This window comes from Delphinapterus leucas, chromosome 7 (assembly GCF_059928025.1).
Source record: "Delphinapterus leucas isolate spDelLeu-1000000601 "Yukka" chromosome 7, BTC_Dleu_Yukka2, whole genome shotgun sequence".
NCBI lineage: Eukaryota > Metazoa > Chordata > Mammalia > Artiodactyla > Monodontidae > Delphinapterus > Delphinapterus leucas.
The window spans coordinates 14,367,278-14,392,275 of NC_143135.1; the positions used below are offsets into that span (position 1 = coordinate 14,367,278).

The following is a 24,998-nucleotide window of genomic DNA, read 5'->3' on the forward strand; positions in this document are numbered from 1 at the left end:
CAGTCCAGTGGGGGAGACAGTGCTATGGAGGAAATGCCCAGGGGTGGGATCTTATTGCCATAGCTAATGTCTGTGAAGCACTTACCATGTGCCAGGGACCTGCTCAACTCGTTTGATCCCCATGACAATTTGTGAGATACGTCATTTTCTTGTCACTATTTTGCAGGTGAGGAAACCAAGGCACAGAAAGGTTAAGGAACCCATGCAAGGTTGCACAGCTAGTCGGTGGCAGAGCTGGAATTTAAATCCAGGCAGTCTGGCTCTAGGGTCCAAGTTGGGTGAATAAAGGAGGGCTTCTCTGAGGAATTGGTGTTGTCCAGGTGTTCACAGTTGCCCCCTTCTTACCATCTGCTCTGTCTCAACCAAACTTCAGTCAGGCTTCTCCCTTTCCTACAGGCCCCTGGACTCCGCTTGCCCCAAGCCTGAGCAAGCACCGAAAAAGTAGAATGTGCCTCCCCTTATCAGCTTCTCCTGGTTACTGGCTGACTAAAGCCAGATGTTTTTCCTATCAGATCCCATTTGTCACTTCCCATTGCTTGTCTGTCTCCCCTCCATAGATTCTGCTTGCCTCCTCCTTTATCCTAAAAGAGAAAAACCTTTCTCTTCTTGATTTTGAGATGCTCAAAGATTTCTGAGACTGGTGTGTTCGAGTACTGTGTTGCAGTAGCCTTTCTTTCTAATGAACGTGTCTCCCTATCTACGTCCAGATTTGTTTTTATTGGACAATGTTTGCACTGAGATCTGAGGGGCTAGCAGGTGCAACTATGTGGAGAAGGGAAATACAGTGCTGTGGGTAAAGAAAACAGCATGTACAAAGGTCCTGAGGTGGGTAGGAGCATTAAGCACTAGAAGAGTTAAAGACTAGATGCTAAATGAAATAAACCCCAGGTCAAGCACCCAGGTTCCCTCTATCCTTCCACTCATCTGTCCTCAGGTGTTGGCTGCTTCCCTCAAGGTGGCAAAATGGCTACAGCAGCTCCACCCACCTACAGAATGCTTCCTTTGTAAGACAGAGGAAAGTCTTTAGGGAAGCACCCCGTCAGACCTCTCCTCAGGTCTCATTGGCCAGGATTGCACACATGGCCTTGCCCAGGCCAATCTGATATGATTTAGACCTATCACAATTCACCCCTGGGGTTTGGATGGAGCTGGCCTCAGGGAAGCAAGAGTTCACCTGACACTTGAACAAAATGGGGGCTCTTTGGTCCAGAAGAGGGGGTTATTGGTGAACAACCAGCGGTGGCTGCCATTTGCACCTTCTATTAACATGATTAAAAGCCCTGAGGAATTTTTGGAGGAGGTTGATGGGATAGCATTCACTCTTTCACCCTCCCAAAATAAACTGTGAAGCCATATGCAAATATTCCTTACAATAATAGAAAGCTTTGTTATTATGCTGCTATGTTAACTATTCTTAGTATTTGCAGTAGCAAAATAGATCACAGAAGCCCCCCAGGTCCTCTCCTGCATCCCTGCGCATTTCAAGGACAGTGTGAAGAGGGGCAGTAAAGCTTTTCACACACTCTAAGGGCCTGTAAATGTTGTGTCTACTCATTGCTGCTGGAAAATGGTGGAAACAACCAGAGTGACCCCCTTCAGGGAGCTTCTCTTCTGGGGAGGTGGCAAAAGAAGGGTGCTTTAGCTGGCAAAGCCAAGAGAGACAATCCCATCAGCTCTGGTTCACAGAGTTGCTGCCACCTTTGCCCCCCGGTTCTGTGTCCTACTCAACCTCTCACAGATGTGATGAGGCTGCCAAAGAAGTTATATTCTAAGAAAAAGGGCGTGAAATGGTGGCCTGAGGCTGAATCTGGTCCGTGTGTGTGCCACACAGCCCACACAGTATTTTATAAATCTGAGTCACTGTTTAAAAGAAATCAGGAGGTTGCACTTAAAGATTCAGATTTCCAGCTTCTCTTGCAAAAGTAGAAGTTCTGGCAATATAGGCCCAAGTGGCAAAAGATGAAAAGAACTCAGTCGTGTCTCCCCTGTTTGAAACTGTCCATTTCACCACAGCTCCCATCCAGCTCACCTTCCTCATTTGCGTTACTGGTGGTCCCCATTGCTGTCTTTACATCAGGAGTTCACTCCCGTGATAAATAAGTGTTCACCTTCCCTGTGATTGCAGCGGGAGGGAGGGAGCAGAGAAGGCAGATGAAGGCGGCAGGGATGGATGCAGCAACAGAGCCCTGGCGTCTCCAGCTCCTGCCAGGGCAGATCCTTCCCACCCAGCGGGCTGGAAGGCTGCTCTGGGCAGGTCTCAGAGCTGAATCCACAGGGCCCGTGTGGCAGAGGGGACAAAGTCCTACCGTTTTTTCTGCCGTGAGCTTCCATCTAAGAATCACAGCTGCTGTTTATGTAGCAGATAGCGTGCTAAGCGTGCAACACGCATTATCTCATCCAGTCACTGCACTGCCCTCTGGTGTAGGAACTATCACCATCCTCTCTCTACATATCAGGCAACTGAGGCTCAGAGACATCAAGTCATTTGCCTATGGCCACACAGCTAGGAAGTGGCCAGGAAACCGAGTCTGCAGAAATGTCACCTGACTCACGCAAAGATGCCCAGCCAGCACATGGCAGAGCTGGGATTCCAACTAAGGTCCAATTGCCTAGAAGTTGAAAACTGGTGGCCAGAGGGGCAAACTAGTTTTGGAAATTAGGAATTTGGGGCCTTCTGCTGGGTTCACTGGCCCCCAGTTTGCTATAGGCTCCACTAATCCCTGTTGACTCACACCCTGGCCTCTCCCCTTGCCTGTTATTTGCCTGGTCTCTGGAGAAGGTGAGAACCTTCACATTCTTTTTATGCCCCCTCACCTTCCCACAGAGTCCGACTCAAGTGAATATGAGCTCTTGGTCCCAGGACAGAGCTGGAGGTCTGTGTTTGTCTCTGTTGACCCCATCCCACCAGGTTTCATGGGAGTTGAAAGCTGAGATCGATGAGATATGGTTTGGGTTCGGGTTCAGCTCCATGACCGTGATGCTGTTCCAGAGCCCAAGTTTTGTTGGATAGATTGAGTTGGCTTTAGGATCCACTGGTTCACTGGGGTGGTGGTTGAATTGATTTTACTGTTTTAAGTCATTTCTTTCTAACTGAGATTCAGTGCAAAGTGATCCTGCTTTAAATCAGGGTTATTAAAGGGGGTTTAGGATTACCTGAGATGAAGGTGTAAAGAGACTAGCTCAGGCCCTGCATATAGTGGGCACTCACTAAGGACCAGGGGAATGAAAAATGAGGTAAGGCAGGGACCCTGTGCATAGTGACCTGGGGAGGAAGCAGAGAGAGGCTCGCTAGCTGGATGGAAAATCATATAAGCCTTCTGGGGCTACAGAGCAGCCTGGAAACCAGACTGCAGGACTGGTAGAAATGCAGGCACCCCCAACGAGCCCCACCCTCACACCACAGCCTCCTTCCACCTGGCTGGGGCTCACCTGAGACTATTTCTTCCTCCCAAGCCAGCCTGTACCTGGACAGAAAGCTGATGGGGAGTGGCAGTTGTAGAAATAAACAAAACTCATCCAAATGAGAACAAACAGGCTATTTATTTGGAGCCTGCTATAGCGGGGCAGTCAGCCACCATCACTTGTAATGTGGCAAAGATTTGAAGGCAGGCAGAGGAATGGGAAAGCTTTACGGTGAGAAAAGGGAAGTCTTCAGGAGGCTGTTAAACTGATGGGGAAGCTGGAGGTGGGCTAACTACGAGGGGCCAGGGCGCCTTATGTGACTGGTTGGTCCTTAGTTGGAAGTAGTGGGTGCGGGCCAAAATAGGGAAACAGGCAGCCATTCCCCAGATCCTGACTGTCCTGGGCTCACGTCTGTGGAGATATTGGTTTGGGTTCCAGAGCTGATTGCTGCTGAAGCTGTGGGTCAGAGTTCTATTGCCATATATGGCTTGGCCAATGTCCGTTTGTATGTTCAGTCTCACTGTGCAGAGAGGGAACCTAGCTCTGTGATTTGGGTCACGTTGCTAATTTCTCTGTGTCTCGGTTCCCTCACCTCATCTGTGAAAGGGGGATGTTAATAGTACCCGGGTCAAGTGCTCAGAATAGCACCTGGCATGGGATGAGTATCTAACAAGTGCCAGCAGTAATAATAGTCATGGTGATTGTTGTTATTATTTCTAAAAATGATGATGATGCCTAGTAGAAAGGGCACTGGCCCGGGAGGAGGGGTCTGGGTTCCATCGCACTGCGGCCTTGGGCAAGCCTGTCATGCATTCTGAGCCTCAGGCTTGTCTGTGGAATCTGGGGCTGGACTCTGATTTCCCAACTCATTCCTGGCTCTCACGTTATAAATTCCCCACCTGTGCTCAACAGGTGCCGGACATCCTGCTGTCGTCCCCACGCTACTAACCACCCCTCCCTGCCCCACACCACCCATAGCCTTCCTTCACCTAAGCTCCCAGCACACCTGGACCAGGTGCTTCAGTGCAGCAGGCTCTGCTGTCCCATTTCAGCTGGTTTCAGGTCCTAAATTTAGCCCTTTCACAGGAGCCAAGGTTTGGGGGTGGGGGGATGGGCTGCGCGAGGGCTGCATCTGGTGAGGCAGCTGTGGGAAGCAAATCAGACAGGGGGGCCAGCAGGGCTGAGTACCACACTCTGTTTTGTCATTAGTGTCCCGGACTAGTCATTTGACCCTTTGGGGCCTCAGTTTTCTCATCTAGTAACTAAATTTCATGTATGTTGACTCCTTAAATCAACATATTATCTCTTAATTAGAACAACTTTCTTTTCTTTCATATGAGGAAAAGGATCAGAGAGGTTAAGTGATTTATCTAATTCATTCTCCTCACAGCAGCTAGAGGGAACTTTTTAAGCTATAAACCAGTCATGGCACTCCCAGTGGCTTCCCCAGGCACTGAGAATAAATCTAACCTCCTTGCTGTGGTCAGTAGGGTGCTCCCCGGCTGGAACTTGGTCTCTGACCTCCTCTCTTTCCACCCCATGGTGAGTGGAACCAAAAGGAGCCAGTGTTTCCAAGTAATGTCAGAAAGTTGCCAAGTCTGTCCCTTCCGCCTTTCCTATTCCTGGGATTTTTTTTTTTTTTTTTTTTTTTTCCAGTACACGGGCCTCTCACTGTCATGGCCTCTCCCGTCGTGGAGCACAGGCTCCGGACGCACAGGCTCAGCGGCCATGGCTCACGGGTCCAGCCGCTCCGTGGCGTGTGGGATCCTCCTGGAACGGGGCACGAACCTGCGTCCCCTGCATCAGCAGGCGGACTCTCAACCACTGCGCCACCAGGGAAGCCCCGGGATTTTTTTTTTTAATACAAATTTATTTATTTTTACTTTTGGCTGCATTGGGTCTTTGTTGCTGCACGCAGGCTTTCTTTAGCTGTGGCGAGCGGGGGCTACTCTTCGTTGTGGTGCGTGGGCTTCTCATTGTGGTGGCTTCTCTTGTTGTGGACCACGGGCTCTAGGCACGTGGGCTTCAGTAGTTGTGGCACGTGGGCTCAGTAGTTGTGGTTCGCGGGCTCTAGGGCGCAGGCTTAGTGGTTGTAGTGCACAGGCTTAGTTGCTCTGTGGCATGTGGGATCTTCCCGGACCAGGGCTTGAACCTGTGTCCCCTGCATTGGCAGGCAGATTCTTAACCACTGTGCCACCAGGGAAGTCCTTATTCCTGGTATTTTTGTCCCCTGGGAATAGCTGGTTCCCCAACTCTGCTCCTACCCGCCTGGACTTCTCTCTGGTTCTGGACCACACCCAACTCTTCCTTCCTCAGGGCCTTTGCATGGGCTGTAACCTCTGCCTGGGATGCCCTTTCTTTAGCTCTTCCTATGGCTGGCTGCTTCCCATCATTTGGGTCTGAGGTTAAATGTGCTCAGGGAGAGGCCTTCTCTGATTCTTTTGTCTAGAGAAGGGTCCCCTCTGATATTCTCCATTTTGGCTCGTTTTCTTTATTGTCCTCAACATGCTGTATTTGTTTACTTGTTTTTAGTGTCTTGTCCACTATTTGTCTCCCTAGTGCCTGACGCGTAGTAATACTCCAAGAGATTGTTGTTTGTTGATGTTGGTAAGAACAATAGCTCACTGTATTTCCAGAATGATGCTGAGCATTAATTGACAATCATTTTGTGTGGCAGGAGGGACAAGGATTACCCCCATATCTCAGATAGGAAAAGTGAGGCCTGGAAAGGTTAGGGGACTTGCCTGAGGCCCCCTAGCTTTTAAGAAGTGGAACCCAGGTCTCCTGACTCCTGGTCAAGTGCTCTTCAAAAACAGAAGTGAAGGGCTTCCCTGGTGGCGCAGTGGTTGAGAGTCCGCCTGCCTGATGCAGGGGACACGGGTTCGTGCCCCGGTCTGGGAAGATCCCACATGCCGCAGAACGGCTGGGCCCGTGAGCCGTGGCCGCTGAGCCTGCGCGTCCGGAGCCTGTGCTCCGCAACGAGAGAGGCCACAACAGTGAGAGGCCTGTGTACTGGGAAAAAAAAAAAAAAAAAAAAAACAGAAGTGAAGAGCGACGCATTCTGAAGCAGAGGTGTGTTGCAGCGTTGGCCCAGCTCACTGTTCCTAAATTCTCCATCTTCACCCACCAATTTTTTTTTGCTGGGCAGGCTGACTTTCACATCCCTATCTTTTGTACCAGGCTTTTTTTTTTTATTGTTTGTTAAGTTAAAATATATTTTGGCAAGTTAAAATCTATTTTCTGAGTTTTTTAATTTTTTAGTTGTATCCACCCTATTTCAGGTTATCTTTGTTGATGTCAGATGTGTATATGACGTTTATATGGTTCTTTTTAACCCTTCCTGGCTTTTTATTTTAGAGGAAACTTTGAAGAGAAACTCTTTCTTGATAGATACATTTTTTCTTTAGCAACTTGTTATCACTGGAATCAAAGGGAGAAAGTGATTTCTTTTTCCATTGGTTGTATTTGTATGTCACGAACAAAAGACAATTTGTTCAAAAAAAAAGGGACAAGAGAGAAGGGGAACAGGGGGTTTGCAGGGGAAGGAGCACCTCTTCTGCTGCTTGCAAGGGAAACATTCCTGGAGGCGGTCTTAGCTCCTTTAAATACCATAGAGATGAGCTGGGGGCGATGGTGCTGACTGTGGGAGAGGCTGGGATGCTGGCACTGCACATCTTTGTGCTTTTCTGTGTGGGGGTCTTGCACAGTAGGCTGTTGTGTCCTGAGACTTAAGGCTGCCTGAATTTTTTTCAAACTATTTAGGTTTTCCTTGAATCTTGTTCAAGAAAGTGCAACTAACATTAAGAATGTTATCTCAATTTTCTGATCGTACAAAGGGTGCAGAAACGATTATGTCCCTTCTCTGTTTAAGGGACCTGGTGATGGCTTTAAAATCGTTTAGAATCAAGTCCAGATTGACCACTGCATTCAAGGCTGTTCATGCCATGGCCCACCCTCCTTTTCTATTCACCCTCCGCCCCCCAAAAAAAAAACCTCTCACCACCCCCCATGTGCTCTTTCCTCAGCTTAACCTTGTTTCCTGGGCCAGTCTACCCTTGCTCCTGGAACCCCCTACTTGCCCAGCAATATTCAGTTCAAACATCTTGGCCCTTGTGAAGACTTGGTCTCTCCATCTTCTGAGACCTCAGGGCAATACTGCATCTGTTATTTGATGTGTGTTTATATTCGAGACCCTTGAAGCAGATTTGGGTCTTCATACCAGTATGTTCTACCACAGTGCCTGGCATGTAGTAGATGCTCAAAAAATGCTGGGTACCTGTGCTCTGAAGGCAGAGACCTCCGTCTGAATCCTACTGCTGCCTCTTCCTTCCTGTGCTCCTCCTTGAGCCTCAGTGTTCTCATCTGTAAAATGGGGGATCGGCGATGGTGCCCACTTCAAGGCGCGTGGGAGGGTTGTGGAGATGAATGATGGAATAGAGGACTCAGCAGTGTCTTGCCTCCAGCAAGTGCCCAGTAAATGGCAACAAGCACCAATATGAAACCTGAGGTCTGGAAGGAGTCTTGGTATTTGAATCAACCCCTTGCCTGGAGGGAGAACAGATTCTTAGAAGGGTTGTCCTGCTAGAACCCAGGCTTGGCGATGGCAGGGATGAGCCTTCGTTCATAAATCCCAGCCAGACCCTGCCTGTCCCTTCTCGCTGCACACACACAGGATGTCTTACTCTGATTTTTAATTAAATCACACACAATTCAGGGCATCAGGCCCCACCAACTTCATTAGAAACCACCTGGGATTGTGCGGGGACGCGAAGAGAGTAGTCGTGAGAAGAGAAGCTCCACTCTCCCCAGCCTTTCGTTACAGGTGCTGAAGACATCAGGAGTTACCCCAGGGAGTTTCGTTCCACTTGGTGGAACAAAACACCCAACAGAAGGAACAGGAGTTGTGAAAGCCACCCTCAAGCCCAGAGGGTGTGGTGAGGGGAAGGGAAGATTCTTTCCGTCCCAAACTCAGGGAAGTTTGTAATTGTTAGCTTAACACCTTCATCAAGATCAGGTTACAACACCTGCCCTGCAGGGACCTGGATCTTGGGGGGCCCAGCACAGCTTAGGTGGAAGGCTCTGAGCTGACCCTGGCTCCATCAGCATTCCCTGGAGAGGCAGAGTTGGGAGAAGCCAAAGCGGCTCCCTGCCTCCACTTCTGGGGGGCTGTTACCTGAGCCAGGTAGCTGTTTGTGCCAGGTGGCAGCTGCCCCTCAGGGGCAGGGGAGTGAGGCGGGCAAAACTGGTGTTAGCGACTGCGGGAGGGTGTTAATGAGCAGGGGCCTGGGCCAGGCTTCGTACCCCCGATCGTTCACCCCCTTGCACGGGGGCTGCTGGTCTCAATGCAGAGAAGAGAGAATGCTTGTTCATTTCCTCCCTCAGCCCAGCCTACACTTTCCTCCAAAAGGCGGCTGGTTTGGGGTGGGCCTCACACCGGGGCACAGAGGTGTGAGGTTTCCCGAATCCTAAGCTTGTGGTGGGGTCACACCCCCACCTCCCCTGAGTCCAAGTGAAGACGTAATGGCTTTGCCAATACTGTCCCTTAAAGGTTGTGGCCTGTCCCCAACCCCAAAGGTCATGTGGAGGTAGGAGGCCCTGGCAGGGGGACAGGAAGGGGTGCTGTCCCTCTCCTACTCCCAGAGAGCTGGTGCTCTTCCAGAGAACCTAACTGGCTCTTCCCATGGGGGTTCCCTCCTCCCTAGGGGAGGACAAAAACCCAGAAATAGGAAAGGGGGTCGAGACAGGTTTGGCAACTTTCTGACATCACTTGGAAACACTGGTTCCATTTCAACCACCAGATTCCCATCAGGTCTGTAAGGCCACTGTCTCTGGGTCCAGAGAGACACCTTCACTTCATTCACGGGCATTCTCCCTGGGCTGGGCCAGGCCATTGCAGGGTCTCCGGAGGAGCTCACACCTCCACGTTACTCTTCTCGTCCTCCTTGGGGCGGGGCTCCTCCTGAATCTTTTTCATCTCCCAGCCCCTGACCCAGGTGTAGGCGGAGGAGCCGCCCAGCACCATCATGTTGCTCATCCACCAGAGGAAGCTCTTCGTCTCCTCGTAGTAGAGGACGGCCAGCACCGTCTGGAAACAGGCTTTGGCTGTGCCGGACACATTGTGGGTCAGGGGACTGGTGAACTTGATCTGCAGTCCTGTTACATAGCCGATGGCGAAGCCAAACAGGCCGCCCAGCGTCATCATGCCCCAGAAGTGGGCGCTGCCCAGCTGGGGGAAGTTGTAGAGGGCCGGGAGCTCCCCCAGCAGCAGGAGCAGGGGCAGAAAGAGGACGCAGGCGTTGACGTTGTTGTAGAAGGTCAGACGCCAGATGCTGCCGTCCACCGCGGGGAGCACCTTCTTGGTGTAGATGGCATTGAGTGAGACGCAGAGGCTTGCGAGCGCGCCAAAAAGGGTGCCCGTCCAAGACAGGGTACCCTCTGCGCCCTCCTGGTCCACACCAAGCCAGAAGCCACCTACAGTGGGGAGAGGAGGAGAAGGGTGAGCGGGGGCAGGAGGAAGGACAGAGAATTTTGCCACCAAAAGTTCACAGACTGTGTAATGCTGTCCCCATCATCCCATCCTCCCTGCTCTTCCTGCAAGAAACGTGTGCAAAGTCTCCACTACATGCTAAGCACCACTCAGGGCTGGGGAAGTAGCTCAGGACATGAACCCTTCCTTACGGAGCTCACATTCTGGCAGAGGAGAGAGACATTAAAATGATTAAAGAAGTAATTTTAAAGAAGTAATCTCCCAATTACTTCCTTAATTACAATTGTAATGAGGTCCATAAAACTGACAGGGTGCTGTGAGAGCCCATAACTGGGCGACTGTGCAAAGCAACATTTGAAATGAGCTCTGAAGGATGAGCACAGATACAGCACTTAGTGGTTAAGGTGACCTTGGCAAAGCGACTTAAGGTCTCGGAGCCTCGGCTTCCTGGTCTGTAAAATGGGAGCCTACAATGGTTAGAAGCACTTGTGGCCTGAGGTCTTTGGGGATAGTCACTTTTTCTGAGACTCTCATGTTGTGACATCTCCTGCTCACAGAGCCTCCATGGCACCCCACTGCCCCCCAAGTCTGCAAGGAGTCTCAGCCTGGCATGCGGGGCTTCCCACGCCCTTGCCACGATCTGTGTCTCTATGTCACCATCACCCCGAGTCCCCTCTCATCTCCCTGCTTCTCACACCAGAGCTCAGTGTCCTTGATCATTTACTGCACCAGAAACACCCTCCTCCTTCCTGGGAGATTCCACTCATTCTTCAGGGTCAAAGCCAAGTCTCTCCAGGGCTGAAGTCTTTCCTGATATCCCCAGCACCCAGACCTCTTCCTGGCCTCCTCCTGCTGTGCTTTCCTTCAAGACCCTTGCCTGCCCTGGGCTGCTAGACACCTGCCCGTGGGGACAGTACAGTCCCTTTAGCTAGACCCCACCTTCCCAGAAGGCAGGAGCTGAATCTTACACATGTTTTATCTCCCGCCACAGCAGCCCGCGATGTGGTTTTGGTGCCAGAGAGATTTGGGCTCTGATCAGGCTCTGCTATTTAGAGGCTGGGTGGCCTGGGGACAGTTTACTTAACTTCTCTGAGCTCCCATTTCCTTCAGCTGTAGAGATCTGGGTCACGTTCTTGACCCTCCCACTCCAATCAATCTACTCTCCGCCTTGCAAACAGAATGATCTTCCTACAGTACAGATCTGCTCAGGTCCTGTCCTGGCTTAAAGCCCTTCTGTGCCTCCCCACTGCCCTCAGGAAACAGTCCAGACTCACTTAACTTGGGCAGCCTCATGGGTGCATCTTGCTCTGGCCCAGCCATGCAGAAATGCACATGTTTTTTCTACTGACTAGAACATTCTCTCCTCACTCCTTCCTTATACCCATCTAGTACTTTCTCTGGAATGCCTGCTTAGATTCCTCCCTCCCCACTCCCCACCAGGGTTTCCACAGCACCTTTTGTGTCTCAATCCCAGGAGGCCTGGAGAGTCACCTGAGACCCATCTTCCCCCTCGAGGAGTAAGGAAGGAAGGGGAAACACTGCGGAGAGGAAGCCAGGTGCTGGGCCAGCACAGGGCACCAGCCTCCAGGGCGCCTGCCCCATCAGGCTGGCCAGCGAATGCACTTTCCCAGAAGCTATCTCACCATCTGCTACTTCGATTACTTTTTGGGACTTGGGCCTAGTTTCCCTAATGACTTCACTGGTCGGCATGCAAATTTGCCAACCAGGAGGTCCCTCCCACCCCACCCCTTATAGGGTCAGCAGGGTTGAAGTGGAAATCCCTGGGGCATTTGGCTAAGTGAGGCCTGGGAGCCCATACCAGCCCCTTGGGGAGAAAGTGGAAGCAGCAAGCCCGATCTGCCAGGGGTCTTAGCAGCTCCCCCCAACTCCAACCTCTGCCCTGCTCCCTCTCCCACCTTGGACCTAGACTGGGCAGCCCTAGGCCCCGAAGTGGCTCAGTGAGGGGAACATTTTCTAGGACAGGTGGCCTGGGATAGGCCTCTCCCCAGCAACCAGTGCAACACAGCCTGAGACTCTGAGACACCAACTGAGAATATGTAGGTCAACCAAGATGAAATTTGCAGCACCAGGAAGAACCTGAACAGGTTCAAAGAAAGATCCCATTCCTGGATGACTGAGCCCCAGGAGGGCTCTGAGGGGGTGGGAAGCTGGGGGTGCTCTTACCTAATGGGCTGCAATAAAACATTTTGTGATGATGGAAATGTTCTGTCATCTGTGCTGTCCAATACAGTAGCCACTGGCTACACATGGCGACTAAGCACTTGAAATGTGGCTACAGAATCTGGTAACAACACCTGCAACCGAATAACTGAATTTAAAAAATTTCACTGAATTTTAACTGGAATAGACACATGTGGTCAGTGGCTGCTGAACCGGATAGCGCAGTTCTAACCTCTAGGGGACAAGAACAGAGCAGAGTGGTTAGAAACACAGGCCTGGGGGTCCGGCCAATCTGAGTTTGCATCCCAGCATGGCTACTTCCTAGCTGTGGGGCTCTGGGTACGTGACTTAACCTCTCTGAGTGTCAGTTTCCTTGTTTGTGTAGAGTTGATCATGGTGATGCTACCACCCAGGGGATATCTGGGGAACATAGGAGATGCTGTATGCAAATGATGTCCCCATCAATAATTTTTATTTTCTGAGGGTCAAGTCTGGGAAGATGGCTAAGTTATCTCAAAGCATATCTCTTGCCACTGACTCAGGCATTACTGTAAGCCTGCAAGGTCAGACGGTGATGGTATATTTATTACAAGATGCCATGTCCTCTAGAAAGAGCACTGTATGGGGTGTCAGGACACTTGAAGTCTTGAGAAGCAAGAGAGTATAGTAGTGGTCAAGTGTAAGGAGCCAGATTGCTTGAGATCAGATCCCACCTCTGCCGCTTAGCTGAGTGATCTTTGACAAATTACTTAACCTCTCTGTGCCTTGGTTTTCCCTCTGTGAAATGTATATTAGAATCCCATCTTGTTTGAAGGGGCCTGATTGGGCCCCTAACTTGCTAGGTGACCTCCAGAAAGTTACTTGCTTTCTCTGGACCCCAGGCTCTTCCTCATATGACTGTCACGACAAGGGAGCTGGGACAGATAAAGTCAAAGGTGGTTGACAGGGTTATTCTTTAGGGTTTTGGTCCCCATCTTCCCCCACCGCCCACAGCCATTCCCCGTGGCCCTGGCTGGCCACTCACCAATGATGATGCTGCAGGTGAGCAGGGCATAGAAGGAGGTGGTTTGCTTGAGCAGCAGGTAGGAGAGCAGCACATTGAAGACGGTGGTGAGTGAGCGACCCACGTTGTAGAAGGCCACACCCACATACTTGAGGGAGAGGTTATTGAAGGTGATCATGCCGATGAAGACCACCGACAGGGGCAGGATGCTTCGGGCCACCCTGAGGTCCAGGCGCAGGGTGGGGAAGTCCATGGTACCAGGGCAGCAGGTGGCCAGTGAGCTGAGGCCCTTGCACAGCAGCGCGGTCACCAGGCACTGGTAGAAGGTGACGAAGATGGGGGTGTCCAGCTGTAGGGAGGGGCTATCCAGCAGGTACTTGTTAAGGAACACCATGGAGATGGACGTGACCCAGTAGAGAGAGACTACCAGAGCGATCTGCAGTGCCCGCAGCACAAAGGGCTTCTCGTGGCTGGCCTCTGCCTCTCCGGAGGGGTCGGAAGTCCCCATCAGTGCCATGTGCAGGATCTTTGACCGCTTCAGAGAGGCCCTGTTCATGGTAGCAGAGGAGCTGGGTCACCCTACAGCCAGACTGATTTCCTGGAGTACGGAGCAGTGAGCTCACTTCTGCTTTCTGCAAGCTGAAGTCCTCAACTGTCACATGGTGGGTGGCCTGGAGGCCTCCCACCCTTCTCCTGGATGGAGAGGTTCTGCTCTGGGGTGAGTCCCACAACCCGCTGCCACCCTGAGGGGGTTCATGAGACAAGACACAGGGAAGAGGTGAGGGACGGGCTAAGGTTGGACAGAGATGACAGGTCAGGGGAGAAGGGGCTGGGACCTAGCAAGGAGGATTCGCAGGAAGGGGGGTGGCGGGGGAGAGATATGGAAGGAAAACGGGGAGAAATGCAAGGCGGAGGTGTTAGAAAAGGGCGGGGGACAGCGTGGTGAAGAAGGGCTGAGAGAGACAGGCATGGGCTGCTATGGGAGAGAAAGGTTTGCAGGGTGAGAGGGGGAGGCATGCAAGGAGCTGAAAGGGGAGCGTGCGGGGGGGGTTGGAAAGAGGGTGCAGGCGAGGTCAGAGGCGCTCACGGCCCAGGTGCCGGTACAAGCCCAAGGCGCGCAGTCTTCCCAGGTGCCGGCCCTCGCTCCGCCCAGCAACCTCCGGACTTCCGAGGCCGCTCCCGCCGGCGAGGCGGGCCCAGGATTCATTTCCTGACACGCCTCCTTAAAGAGCCCGCAAGCCCAGCGTCTCCCTTAAGGCCACAGCCTCAGAGAAATGGCCTTCGGAGTCAGGCTCGCGTCGGGTCCCTGGCAGCCCTTGTGCGCTCCCTGCCCGCAGATGGTGGTCCTGGTGTTAGATATCGGTAGCCGCGGGAGGTGCCTGTGGGTGCTAGAGCCTCGGCCCACTTCCTCTCCCCAGTCCCCCTCCTCCGCCCCTGCTCCACATCCTCTAGAGGCTTAACGCCCCTCGACTCGGCTCGTCTGCAGGTTCACGTTGCCCCTCATCCCCGGGCAGGACTGCGTCCCCAGAGCCTTAGGAACGCCCCGCGTTCCCCGGCGTCTAGAGAACCCCCGCCCCCAACCTACCCCGCGTCCCTCTACCTAGTCCCGCTCACACTTCCAAAACCTTGTTGCAGTCTCCTCCTTCCCCCTACTTTCACCGCCCCCATCCCTCTCCCGAGCCGGAGACCCCCAACAGCGCCCCCACCCCACCCCACCCTCGATTCGAGACCCTTCCGGCGGCCGGATCCGAGCCTCAAGTCAGCACCCCATCCCCAAACACTTTCTCCAGGCCGGGCTCAGCCGCAAGCTCCGACCCCGGGGCTGGCGTTCCCTGGCCGCGAAGGCGACCCCGCTCTTACCCGTTCCTCTGCAGCGGCCGCCGGCCCGCGCCACATTGAGCCGCACCTGCAGCGCCGCGCCCAGGGCCGCGCCCGCGGGAGACTACTTCCTGATCCCAGCTCCGGGCGTGAGCGCCGCGCCAGCCTCGCCGGCTTGCTCCCCACGTGGACCCGGGGTGGCGGCGGAGCGACCCGGGCCGCAGCCTGACCTTGGCCCCGGGTTATCCCACCGGTCGTGGGAGCAGGCCCCCTTCTCTTTACAAGGCCACCCCAGACCCGGGTATACCGCCCAGGATCCCCGGCTCCAGTTACCGCGGCTTGCACGTCCCAGTACCCGGCTGCATTCGTGGTCCGCTGCCGCGCAACCGGTCTGTGCTTCCAGAAGTGTGTTCGAGGAACAGCCGGGATTCTTCCTGCCAGCAGTTAGTGGAGTCCCCCTCCCCCTCCCAGGGACGGGGCTGGGAAATGGTCACCAGCCTGGGCCGTCACCCACCAGACAGCCGGGAGGACCGACTTCTTCCTGGTACCCGCTCTAGCACCAACGTTGGGTAGCTCAGTTCTCCGGAGTTATCGTCATTAAAACTAGGGGTCTGGACCATACCAGTGGGCCTCAACCTCCTTGCTCAAAACCCTAGATGATATGGTTGAAAGTAGAGACGACTATTTGTGTGTAGGATGTCAAATACCATTTAATTAGTACCATTTGATTTATGGGTGAGATGTCTGAGATTTACTTCGAAATACTCAGAATACTCACCCCCACCCCCCAAAATATCCCCAAAGGTTGATAGATAAAACAAGATAGGCAATTGTTAAAGTTAGGCATGGGAACATGGAGGGTATAGGAGTCTCCTTACTTCTGTGTACATTTGAAAATTTCCATAAGAAAAAGGTAAAGCTTATGGAGTACATTTAAAGTCTCACTTGCTAACTGCATAAACCCTCGCCCCAGTTTAACACAGCCCTTGGTGGGCTATGGGAACTGGAAGGGTTACAGGGAAATGAGCACCAACCAACAGCCCCAGGGCAGGTACAGCCTCCGGAGGGTGAGCTCTGTCCCAGGCCTGTCCTCTTCCAACAGCTCTGGCTCTTGCTCTGTAATACCCGCACTGCCCCTTTCTCTAGAAATGGGACTTCCTGCTTCCTAGTTATGGGCTGGTCTCCAGGTGGAGGATGCCATCTGATCACCTTGTCACCTTTGAATCAAATTACCCTTTGGGGGAAGGAAAGACTTAAAGGGACTGAGCTGGTCCTCTGACCCCTACTTGGAGAGTCTCATTACAGGGTCAAACTTTAAAAGTTGTGGGTTTCAGTTTATTAAGAGCAGCCCCTAGGTGCTCTTCTCTCTTAGGCCTGATATTTCACTGTGACAAACACTTTAATGGCAAACAGGGCAAACTTGTCTCTGAGAGGCCCTGGTTTCCTGGAAGGGCCCTTCTCCTTGGCACGTTAACAGGAATTAATATATCTGAAGAATATGCTGTCACCCGGATCCCCTAGGGCAGAGATATATACTGTATATAGGCCAGATGCACTTCACCAAGAGAGACCCAGGGACAGTCCACACTGGATGTTTGGGGCACAGTCTGGGCTCCCCATGTGCCAGGAGACCAAGGTGCATCCCTGTGTCCAATCCCTCCCCTTATGTTGTACCTGAAATTCCACCATTGGCTTCACTCCCTTGGATTAAGGTTGTAATAGGCCACTACAGTAAATCTCATAGATCCCAATCCTTTTGTCTCTTTATATGAAGGAAGGGGGAAGCGGGGATGTTTCTTAGGGGTCTAAGGCCTCAGGAGTTGTGCACTTTGTACAATCTGCTTTTGAATTTTTCTTAAGGAATGTTAATTGTTTAAACCATTCATAAAGGGTGATGTTTTAGGTCTTGTCAAGAGTAATTACCCAGGGTGTGAACTTGGTATGTGGCAGAACATAAGGTCATTAGTGTGGCAGTTGGGCCCTTTTTGGGTGTGGTCCTATTTTCTTGCCATGGCTGGGAGCCACTGATGACGTCAGAAGAAGACGATGTCTACCCGACAGGGTGAACAGAACTAACCTCCCAGGTGTGCGGGACAGTGGATCGGTAGCAGAAGGGCCTGAGAGCTCCTGGGAACACGCAGGTATTGACTCTCTCACCCCTGAGTTCAGCAAGGACTCCTGAGCCTACTCCATCTAGTGGACATCACTGTTTTCTACCAAAATTCATCCTCCCGTTTGTCCAAGATAATTGAATGGTTGCCCAGCCAGAGAGCACAGTTCCTAGCCTCCCTTGTGGGTAGGTGAACCACATGACTCCATGGCTGGGGAACAGAGGTGATGTGTTGTACTTTCCAGGTCTAGGCCTTAAACGTTAGGTGGGCGCTCTTCCGTGTTCTCTCCTCCTCTTCCTATAACCTGCAACCCAAATGTGCCTATAACACAGCTGTTACCATGGAGACGAGGTCAATTTTTAGGGGCTGTGGGAGCAAGATGATGGAAAGAGCCAGGGTCTCTGTGTGGAGTAGAGCCACCCGCCAACCTGCCCTGCCTACCTTGAGAACAGTCGTTCTATGAGAGGGGAATCAACTTGCGTGCTATATACACCTCTGCAGTTATGAAGTGGTCTCTTTGTTACGGCAGTTAGGCCTTTACCCACAATACCCATCGTAGTCTATATTCCCTTCTCCTAGAACATATATGTATTCTCTAGGCAAAATTAAGAAGGCATGACGTTGTTAGTCTGATCCCTCTCTCTCTTGCTTTTTCTCTCTCTCAGTTCATTATCTATCTATCTATCCATTCATTCATTCATCCTGTTCCTATCCAGGACCTGGCACTATTCCTGCCACAAAAGCTGCTCAGTACCTCTTTGTGGAATGAATGAAAGTCACACCACAACTAGGAGTACCTGAAAATCAAGGCTGATTTAAGACCTTTATTGGCCCTATACCCTGAAAAGCTTATAAGTCTCCTCATTCGCCCTATATGTGATTCAAAATAAAAATTAATACTAAACTGTAAAATAAATGTAAGGAGAGGAAAAAAATGTTCTGTTTTTCTCATGGTGATTGGAATATTCTTTGGAAAATAGTATATTCTTTCCAGGAAAAAAAAATTATGACTTGACTTTGCTGGTACTTGTGGCAGACAGTAAGAATTGCCTACCCCAGGAGTTGGCAAACATTTTCTGTAAAGGACCAGAGAATAAATATTTTAGACTCTGTGGGCCACATGGTCGTTGTCACAACTACTCAACTCTGCTGTTGTATTGTTGTAACAAATGGGCGCTGCTGTGTTTCAATAAAACTTTATAGGGACTTCCCTGGTGGCACAGTGGTTAAGAATCCTCCTGCCAATGCAGGGGACACGGGTTCGAGCCCTGGTCCAGGAAGATCCCACATGCTGTGTAGCAACTAAGCCCGCACGCCACAACTACTGAGCCCATGTGCCATAACTACTGAAGCCCGCGCCTAGAGCCCGTACCCCACAACAAGAGAAGCCACCGCGATGAGAAGCCTGCACACCACAACGAAGAGTAGCCCCCACTCGCCGCAACTAGAAAAAGACCACGTGCCGCAATGAAGACATATGCAGCCAAAAATAAATAAATAAATAAATAAACTTTATAAAGATAGGCCATGGGCTGGATTTGGCTTGCTGGTGTAGTTTGCTGACCCCTGGTTCACCCTCTATTAACTTAACCTTCTTTCTTACTAACACTACCCATATATTGTTTGTATGTCAATGTGTCCACCTAAAAATACTTATTCCCCAGACCTCCTTACAGCTAGATGTGGCCATGTGACATACTTTTGGCTAATGAGTTACAAGCTGAGGATTTCTGGGGAGGCCTTTGCTTTCTTGATATAGGTACAGCCTTTGTTGCTTCTTGTTCTTATATGTTCTGTCTGTAATGCAGACTTGAGGTCTGGAAGGGCAGCAGCCATCTTGTAACCATGAGACAAAAGATAGGAGGAAAGCAAAGGATGGCAGAGCAGAAGCAGGGAGAGGGCTTGCCTGAGTCCCTTAGAGCTTGGATGAGCTGCCATCCAGCTCTGGGCTGCCTACTCCTTATTGCAGGAGATGAATAAGACCCTGTCAGTGTACCATTAGAGCACGGTCCACTATACTGTGTAATTAATTGTTGCTGGAACTCACGTCTAAGGTTCCAGGAAGGCCCGGGATTGGGTGGTGCTGGGTCTGAGGCAGCAAGGGAGGGGATACAATTATCTGGGATTGAATGCAAGCTGCAGAGCTGGAGCATTCCAAAGGCAGGGCTCGGGTGGCAGAGCCCACGTCAGCATGGGCAAATTCCAAAGCATGAGATGCGTGGCCAGGGACTGTTCACAAAGGAGTCCCAACATGGGGGAGGGGGTTCTGCATGAAAGAACGGGAAAACTGCAGAGGATTAGCAAAGAGCTGGCTCTCTTTAACAATAACGTCTACCGAGGACATCCCCTCTATGCCCGGTGCTGGCTTCTGGGAAGCACCTAGCTTGGGATGGTGCGGGCCTTTTTGGTTTTTCTGAGGTCTAGGATAGCCAAAAGCATTACTCCCCAAAGCTCCTGTAACATGCACCTGGATAATCTCCAAGCGGGAGTGATGTTTTTCCGCAGCTTAGCAGCTAACCCTTGGGGAGTGAGTGACAGATCCAGTCCCTCCTGGTGGAGGGTGTTTCACTAACACTTAACACTTATTGGAGGTGGCTCCATGCCGGGGTTTTCCGTATACAACATGCAGTCCTCGCAACAACGCTGTGAGGGATAGTCTCTTGTTCTAATCTCTAATTTACAGATGAGGAAAGTGAGACCCCAGACATATTGGGTCACTAGCCCAAGACCACCCAGTGAGGAGGTGAGAGCCAGATTTGAACCCAGACCAGTTTGTCTGCTGAGCTGAAGTTTGTCCTGTTCCATGAGTTCATCTCCTCCCGAGCCCGGTTTCCTGATTGGTCTCCTAGGACACTGGTCCTATGGAGTGACCCTGGCATTGCTGCCCTCTGTCCCGCGGTTTGTTGGAGGGCAGATATGTGCCTCGGGCTGCATTGTCCCAGTCCCCAGGGAACTCTCCACACTGTCACTCGAGAGCCCTCTGGTTGATCCACTATCTGATCTTTTTCTCTAACTTTTTCACCTATTAGTTTCATCTCCCACATGAACTGTAAACTCCTGGTGGCAGAGAGGGTGTAGCTAACAGTTATATGGTAGCTAGTCATTATCAGGCACTGCTCTGTGTCATGCCTTGGCCTCAATACCGCACGGTCTAATTCCTCTAAATTCATAATAACTCTTTGAGATGCTACCTTATTATCCCATTTTATGGAAGAGGAAACCGAGGTCCAGAGAGAGAAAGTAAGTCGCCTAAGGTCATAGAGGCTTGTAAGTGGCTGAGCTGGGATTTGAACCCCGGTCGACTGACTTACTTAACTATTAACTTTTTTCTGCCTCTCTTTTTGTGTACAGCACTTCGCAGTTTACAAGGCATTTTCAAACACATTAAAAAAAAGTTTTCAGAACACCAGAGCTTAACACTATGTTAGAGATTGTCTATTCTAAACCCCTCACGTTAAAGAAAAGAAAACAGGTCCAGAGAGGGGCAGTTTATGAAAAGGTGAGACAGGACTGGAACTCCGCTCTCCTAGATGCTGACAGCCCTGCACATGCCAGGCTCCTTCCCTGGACTGGAGCTCCATGAGCACAGGGGCTATGCCATTGGCATGTTTAGCTCTTCAGCACCTAACACAGAGCCTCACACACAGTAGGTGCTCAGGGAGTGTGTGTTAAATTAATGTGAGTCTAAGGTGATCAACATTGCTAATTATTGGGGAAATGCAAATCAAAACCATGATGATATGTCACCTCACACCTGTCCGAATGACTATCACCAAAAAGAACACAAATAACAAGCATTGGTGAGGATGTGGAGAAAAGGGAACCACTGGACACTTTGGTGGGAATGGAAATTGGTGCAGCCACTGTGGAAAACAGTGCAAAGATTTCTCAAAAAAACTAAAAATAGAACTAGTGTATGAGCCAGGAATTCCATTCCTCAGTATACATCTGAAAAAAACAAATACACTAATTTGAAAAGCTCCATGAACCCACAATGTTCGTAATAGCTGTATTTACAATAGCCAAGACATGGAAGCAACCTAAGTGTCCATCAAAAGATGAATGGATAAAGAAGAGGATGTATGTATATACAATGGAATACTACTCAGCCATAAAAAAGAATGAAATTTTGCCATTTGCAGCAACATGGATGGACTTGGAGAGCATTATGTTAAGTGAATAAGTCAGACAGAGAAAGACAAATACTGTATGATATCACTTATATATGGACTCTAAAAATACAACAAACTAGTGAATATAACAAAAAAGAAGCAGACTCACAGATATAGAGAACGAACTAGTGGGGGGAGGGTAATATAGAGGTGGAAGAGTGGGAGGTACAAACTATTCCGTGTAAGATAGGCTACAAGTGCTTCCCTGGTGGTGCAGTGGTTAAGAATCCACCTGCCAATGCAGGGGACACGGGTTCGAGTCCTGGTCCAGGAAGATCCCACATGCTGTGTAGCAGCTAAGCCCACACGTCACAACTACTGAGCCCATGTGCCACAACTACTGAAGTCCGCGCCTAGAGCCCATGCTCCACAAGAGAAGCCACTGCAATGAGAAGCCTGTGTACTGCAACAAAGAGTAGCCCCTGCGCTCCGCAACCAGAGAAAAGCCCGTGTGCAGCAAGGAAAACCCAACGCAGCCAAAAATAAAATAAAATAAATAAATTTATATGTATAAAAAAAGATAGGCTACAAGGATGTATTGTACATGGGAAGTATAGCCAATATTTTGTAATAGCTGTAAATGGAGTGTAACCTTTAAAAATTGTATAAAAAAATAAATGAACACGAAAAGCAGCTATACTCCAATAAAAATTAATTAAAAAAATAAAATAGGTAGAGAGAAAAAAATGAACATGAGTCTGGTGTGTGTGTTATTATTAGACACACCATTTCATCCCAGTTATCCCTCAAGGCATGTAGCATGATGCTTGGCATGTAGTAAGTGTACTCGGTTGAATAGCGTTCAACCCTCAAACTCATCCCCAGAACCTCAGAATGTGAACTTATTTGGAAATAGGGTTTTTGCAGATGTATTTCGTTAAGTTAAAATGAGTTCATACTGGATTAAGTTGGACTCTAAATCCTATGACTGGTGTCCTTATAAGGAGGGAGATTTGGAGACAGAGGTGACACACAGGGAAGAAGGCCATGTGAAGACGGAGGTAGAGGTTGGAGAGGTTGGAGTCATGTAGCTACCAGTCAAGAAACTCCAAGACTGGTGTTGGAGGTCTCCCTGATGTGCACTCCGGCTGCTTCCCTTTGTTGACGAGGTGTGAAGAGAGTACACACAGGAGGCATCTATTCCTTTTTGGGTAAGAACGTCTTCATCTCCCTTTGGGAGAGCCCACTCCTTGGCTCTTGCAGTCTCTGGGGGCCATCAATGCGCTGCTTGCTTTTCTCCAGCCAAAGCACCAGAAGCTAGGAGAGGAGCATGGAACAGACTGTCCTTCAGAGCTTCCAGGAGGAACCAACCTTTGACACCTTGATGGTGGACTTCTGGCTTCCTGAACTGTGAGAGAATAAATCTGCATTGTTTTGAGCCACTGAGTTTGTGATAATTTGTTGTGACAGCTCTAGGAAATTAATATGGTAGGTTTGTGAAAAACAAAACCCAAAACTCTTGCTTGACTGATAAATCTCATGATAGCAACAGCTTTTTCTCAGTCTTGGCTGGGGGTGATGGGAGAGAGGGTACCAGCAGCTAATTGAATCCTTAACGCCCTCAGCAGATGGTACTGATCTTCCTGGAGAGACATCAAGGCATAGTGAAAATCTCCCTAGACTTCTAGTTTTTGGCCTGGTGACTACAATCTTTAGACTTTGGATAATTCTTTCCACCTCTCTGGACCTCAGTTTTCCCATCAGTAAAATGGGAGGAGAGTCTGGCTTGCTGGTCTTTAAGATAAAAGACCCTGATCCTTGTCCCAGAAAAGACCCTGATCCTTGTCCCAGATGGTACATGGAGGGGCAGGGGAGGGCTTGTTGAAGCAAAATGGAAGGTATTGGATGATGTCACTGAAAAGTCCAGGGGGAGTGGCTGGTTTGAGGTGCAGCTTGACCCAGCAGCTCAAACAATGACATTAAACAGATCCTGTCTGGGCTCTTCTCCAAGTGTTGGCTTTGTTCTCAGGCTCCATGCGATGGCAAAAGTCTTCAAGCATTCCAGACTTTATACCATTTAGGTTTTTTTCTTTAAATAGACTATTTTTTAGAGCAGTTTTAGGTTCCCAGCAAAATTGAGCAGAAAGTACAGAGATTTCCTATAAACCCCCTGCCCCACACATGCACAGCTCCCCCATTATCAACATCCCCCACCAGAGCGGTACCTTTGTTAGAATCCATGAACCTACACTGATGCATCATTATCACCCAAAGTCTGTAGTTTACATTAGGGTTCACTCTTGATGCTCTACGTTCTGTGAGTTTGAACAAATATACAATGACATACCTACTATTATAGTATCATACAGAGTCATGTCACTGCCCTAAAACATTGCTCAAGTTTCTGTCCGGTGGGGAAAAAAAATCAGTTTCTCAAAAGATGTTTATTCTAATTGATCCAGCCCAGGTCACATGACCACCCTTGACCAATCATTGTAGCCAGGTGGATAAATCCAGCCGCCCGGCTTAAGCCCTGCATAGCGAGCTCCACCCTTGGACCCAGACAAGGTGGTCTGAGAGTAGGTAAGCTTTGGCTCTGGAAATAAAATTTAGGAGGTGTTGCCTGATGAAGAGGGATGGATGCTGAAATGGCAAACTACCGAGGTCCGCTGTGAGGGGCCTGTTTTGGATGGGGGAGAGGGTATCTGGAAGGTCGCAGGGACCTCTTCCCTCCTCCTTTGCTCCTGTGGTTCCACCTTGTTCAGTGCTCTCCCACGTTCGCCCCTAAACCTGGCTAACTTCTTGTTCTCAGGACGCAGCGCAGCCATCGCTTCCTTAGGGAGACTCTCCAATTAGATGAGGTCTCCCTGATGTGCACTCCGGCTGCTTCCCTTTGTTGACGAGGTGTGAAGAGAGTACACACAGGAGGCATCTATTCCTTTTTGGGTAAGAACGTCTTCATCTCCTTTTGGGAGAGCCCGCTCCTTGGCTCTTGCAGTCTCTGGGGGCCATCAATGCACTGCTTGCTTTTCTCCAGCCAAAGTGTTACCGAAAGTGGTGGTCTGGCTGCGTGATGCTCTAAAGCTAGTAAAGAGGCAAGGTTGTTGGAATGAAAAGTTCGCTTTATTTCCGAGGACGGCATCCTGGGGGGAAGGGCAGACTCTAGTCCAAAGGCCGACTCCCCCCGCCCTATGACAGAGGGCAAGAGCTTTTATAGACGGAGGGAGGAGGCTACACGCAGAAACAGCACAGTCAGCTCTGACCGTCATCTAGAAATTGGCCATCAGTGGTCTGGTCAGTGTCACCGTGATTGTTTTAGGTACAGTTAGTCTATAGTTCCAGGGTCGGTTTGTTCTCATTTCTTTGAGGCCAGTTCTTGGAATTGTGGCAGCTTATGTCATGGCTACAGTCTGGTCGTCATGTAGTTAACTTCTTCCACCTGGTGGGGGTCTCAGTATTTATAAGACGGCTCACAGGACGTGGCTCAGAATATTGTCTACAGCCCTTGAAGAGAAATGAAGGTCCTTGATTTTGCTTAATGACTAAACAATTATTACTTGGTCTCATTTGACTGTTTTCCTTTGTTTCTATATTTTCTCACTTCGCTGATTAAACTTATTCTTTGGCTAAAGTTTTCCATAGACAAAAGTCAGGCTGAGGACATGGGGGGCAAGGACCGTAGGGTCCTGCTCTGTTTCAAAAGGGGTGGGTGTGACCCAGGCCAGACTAATGAGCCCATTGCTTACTTATCCCTTCTCTGAGATGGACAGAAATAACAATAAAACCTAAAATTGGTTACAGCTGATTCATGGTGGCAGCAATGCCCAGAAAACCCATTTACCACTTCCTGCCACTGAGACCCTCAGAGCTGCCCTGCTCGCTGT

The 24,998-nt window shown here is 50.3% G+C and overlaps 1 protein-coding gene across 2 annotated transcripts; it reads right to left on the reverse strand.

Moving 5' to 3' along the window:
* Positions 1 to 8,078: 8,078 nt before the first annotated feature.
* On the reverse strand, positions 8,079 to 15,006 carry SLC35C1 (solute carrier family 35 member C1). 2 transcript variants are annotated; one of them, XM_089914893.1, is made up of 3 exons: positions 14,934 to 15,006; positions 13,095 to 13,621; positions 8,079 to 9,873 (listed from the first exon to the last, which is right to left on the reverse strand). In XM_089914893.1, exons 2-3 carry the CDS (start codon positions 13,588 to 13,590, stop codon positions 9,314 to 9,316), a joined length of 1,056 nt encoding a protein of 351 aa, XP_089771019.1. In that variant the 5' UTR covers positions 13,591 to 13,621; positions 14,934 to 15,006; the 3' UTR covers positions 8,079 to 9,313. The 2 variants fall into 2 exon arrangements, with proteins under 2 accessions (XP_089771019.1, XP_022447883.1); XM_022592175.3 differs by lacking the exon at positions 14,934 to 15,006 and having other exon boundaries at positions 13,095 to 14,547.
* Positions 15,007 to 24,998: the final 9,992 nt, after the last annotated feature.

Excerpts from the sequence above, each read along its gene's own strand:
- SLC35C1 (XM_022592175.3), bottom strand. The coding sequence starts at position 13,629 with ATGAACAGGGCCTCTCTGAAGCGGTCAAAGATCCTGCACATGGCACTG. Across the intron at positions 9,874-13,094 it reads CACCTGCAGCATCATCATTG|GTGGCTTCTGGCTTGGTGTG; the intron begins GTGAGTGGCCAG and ends TCCCCACTGTAG.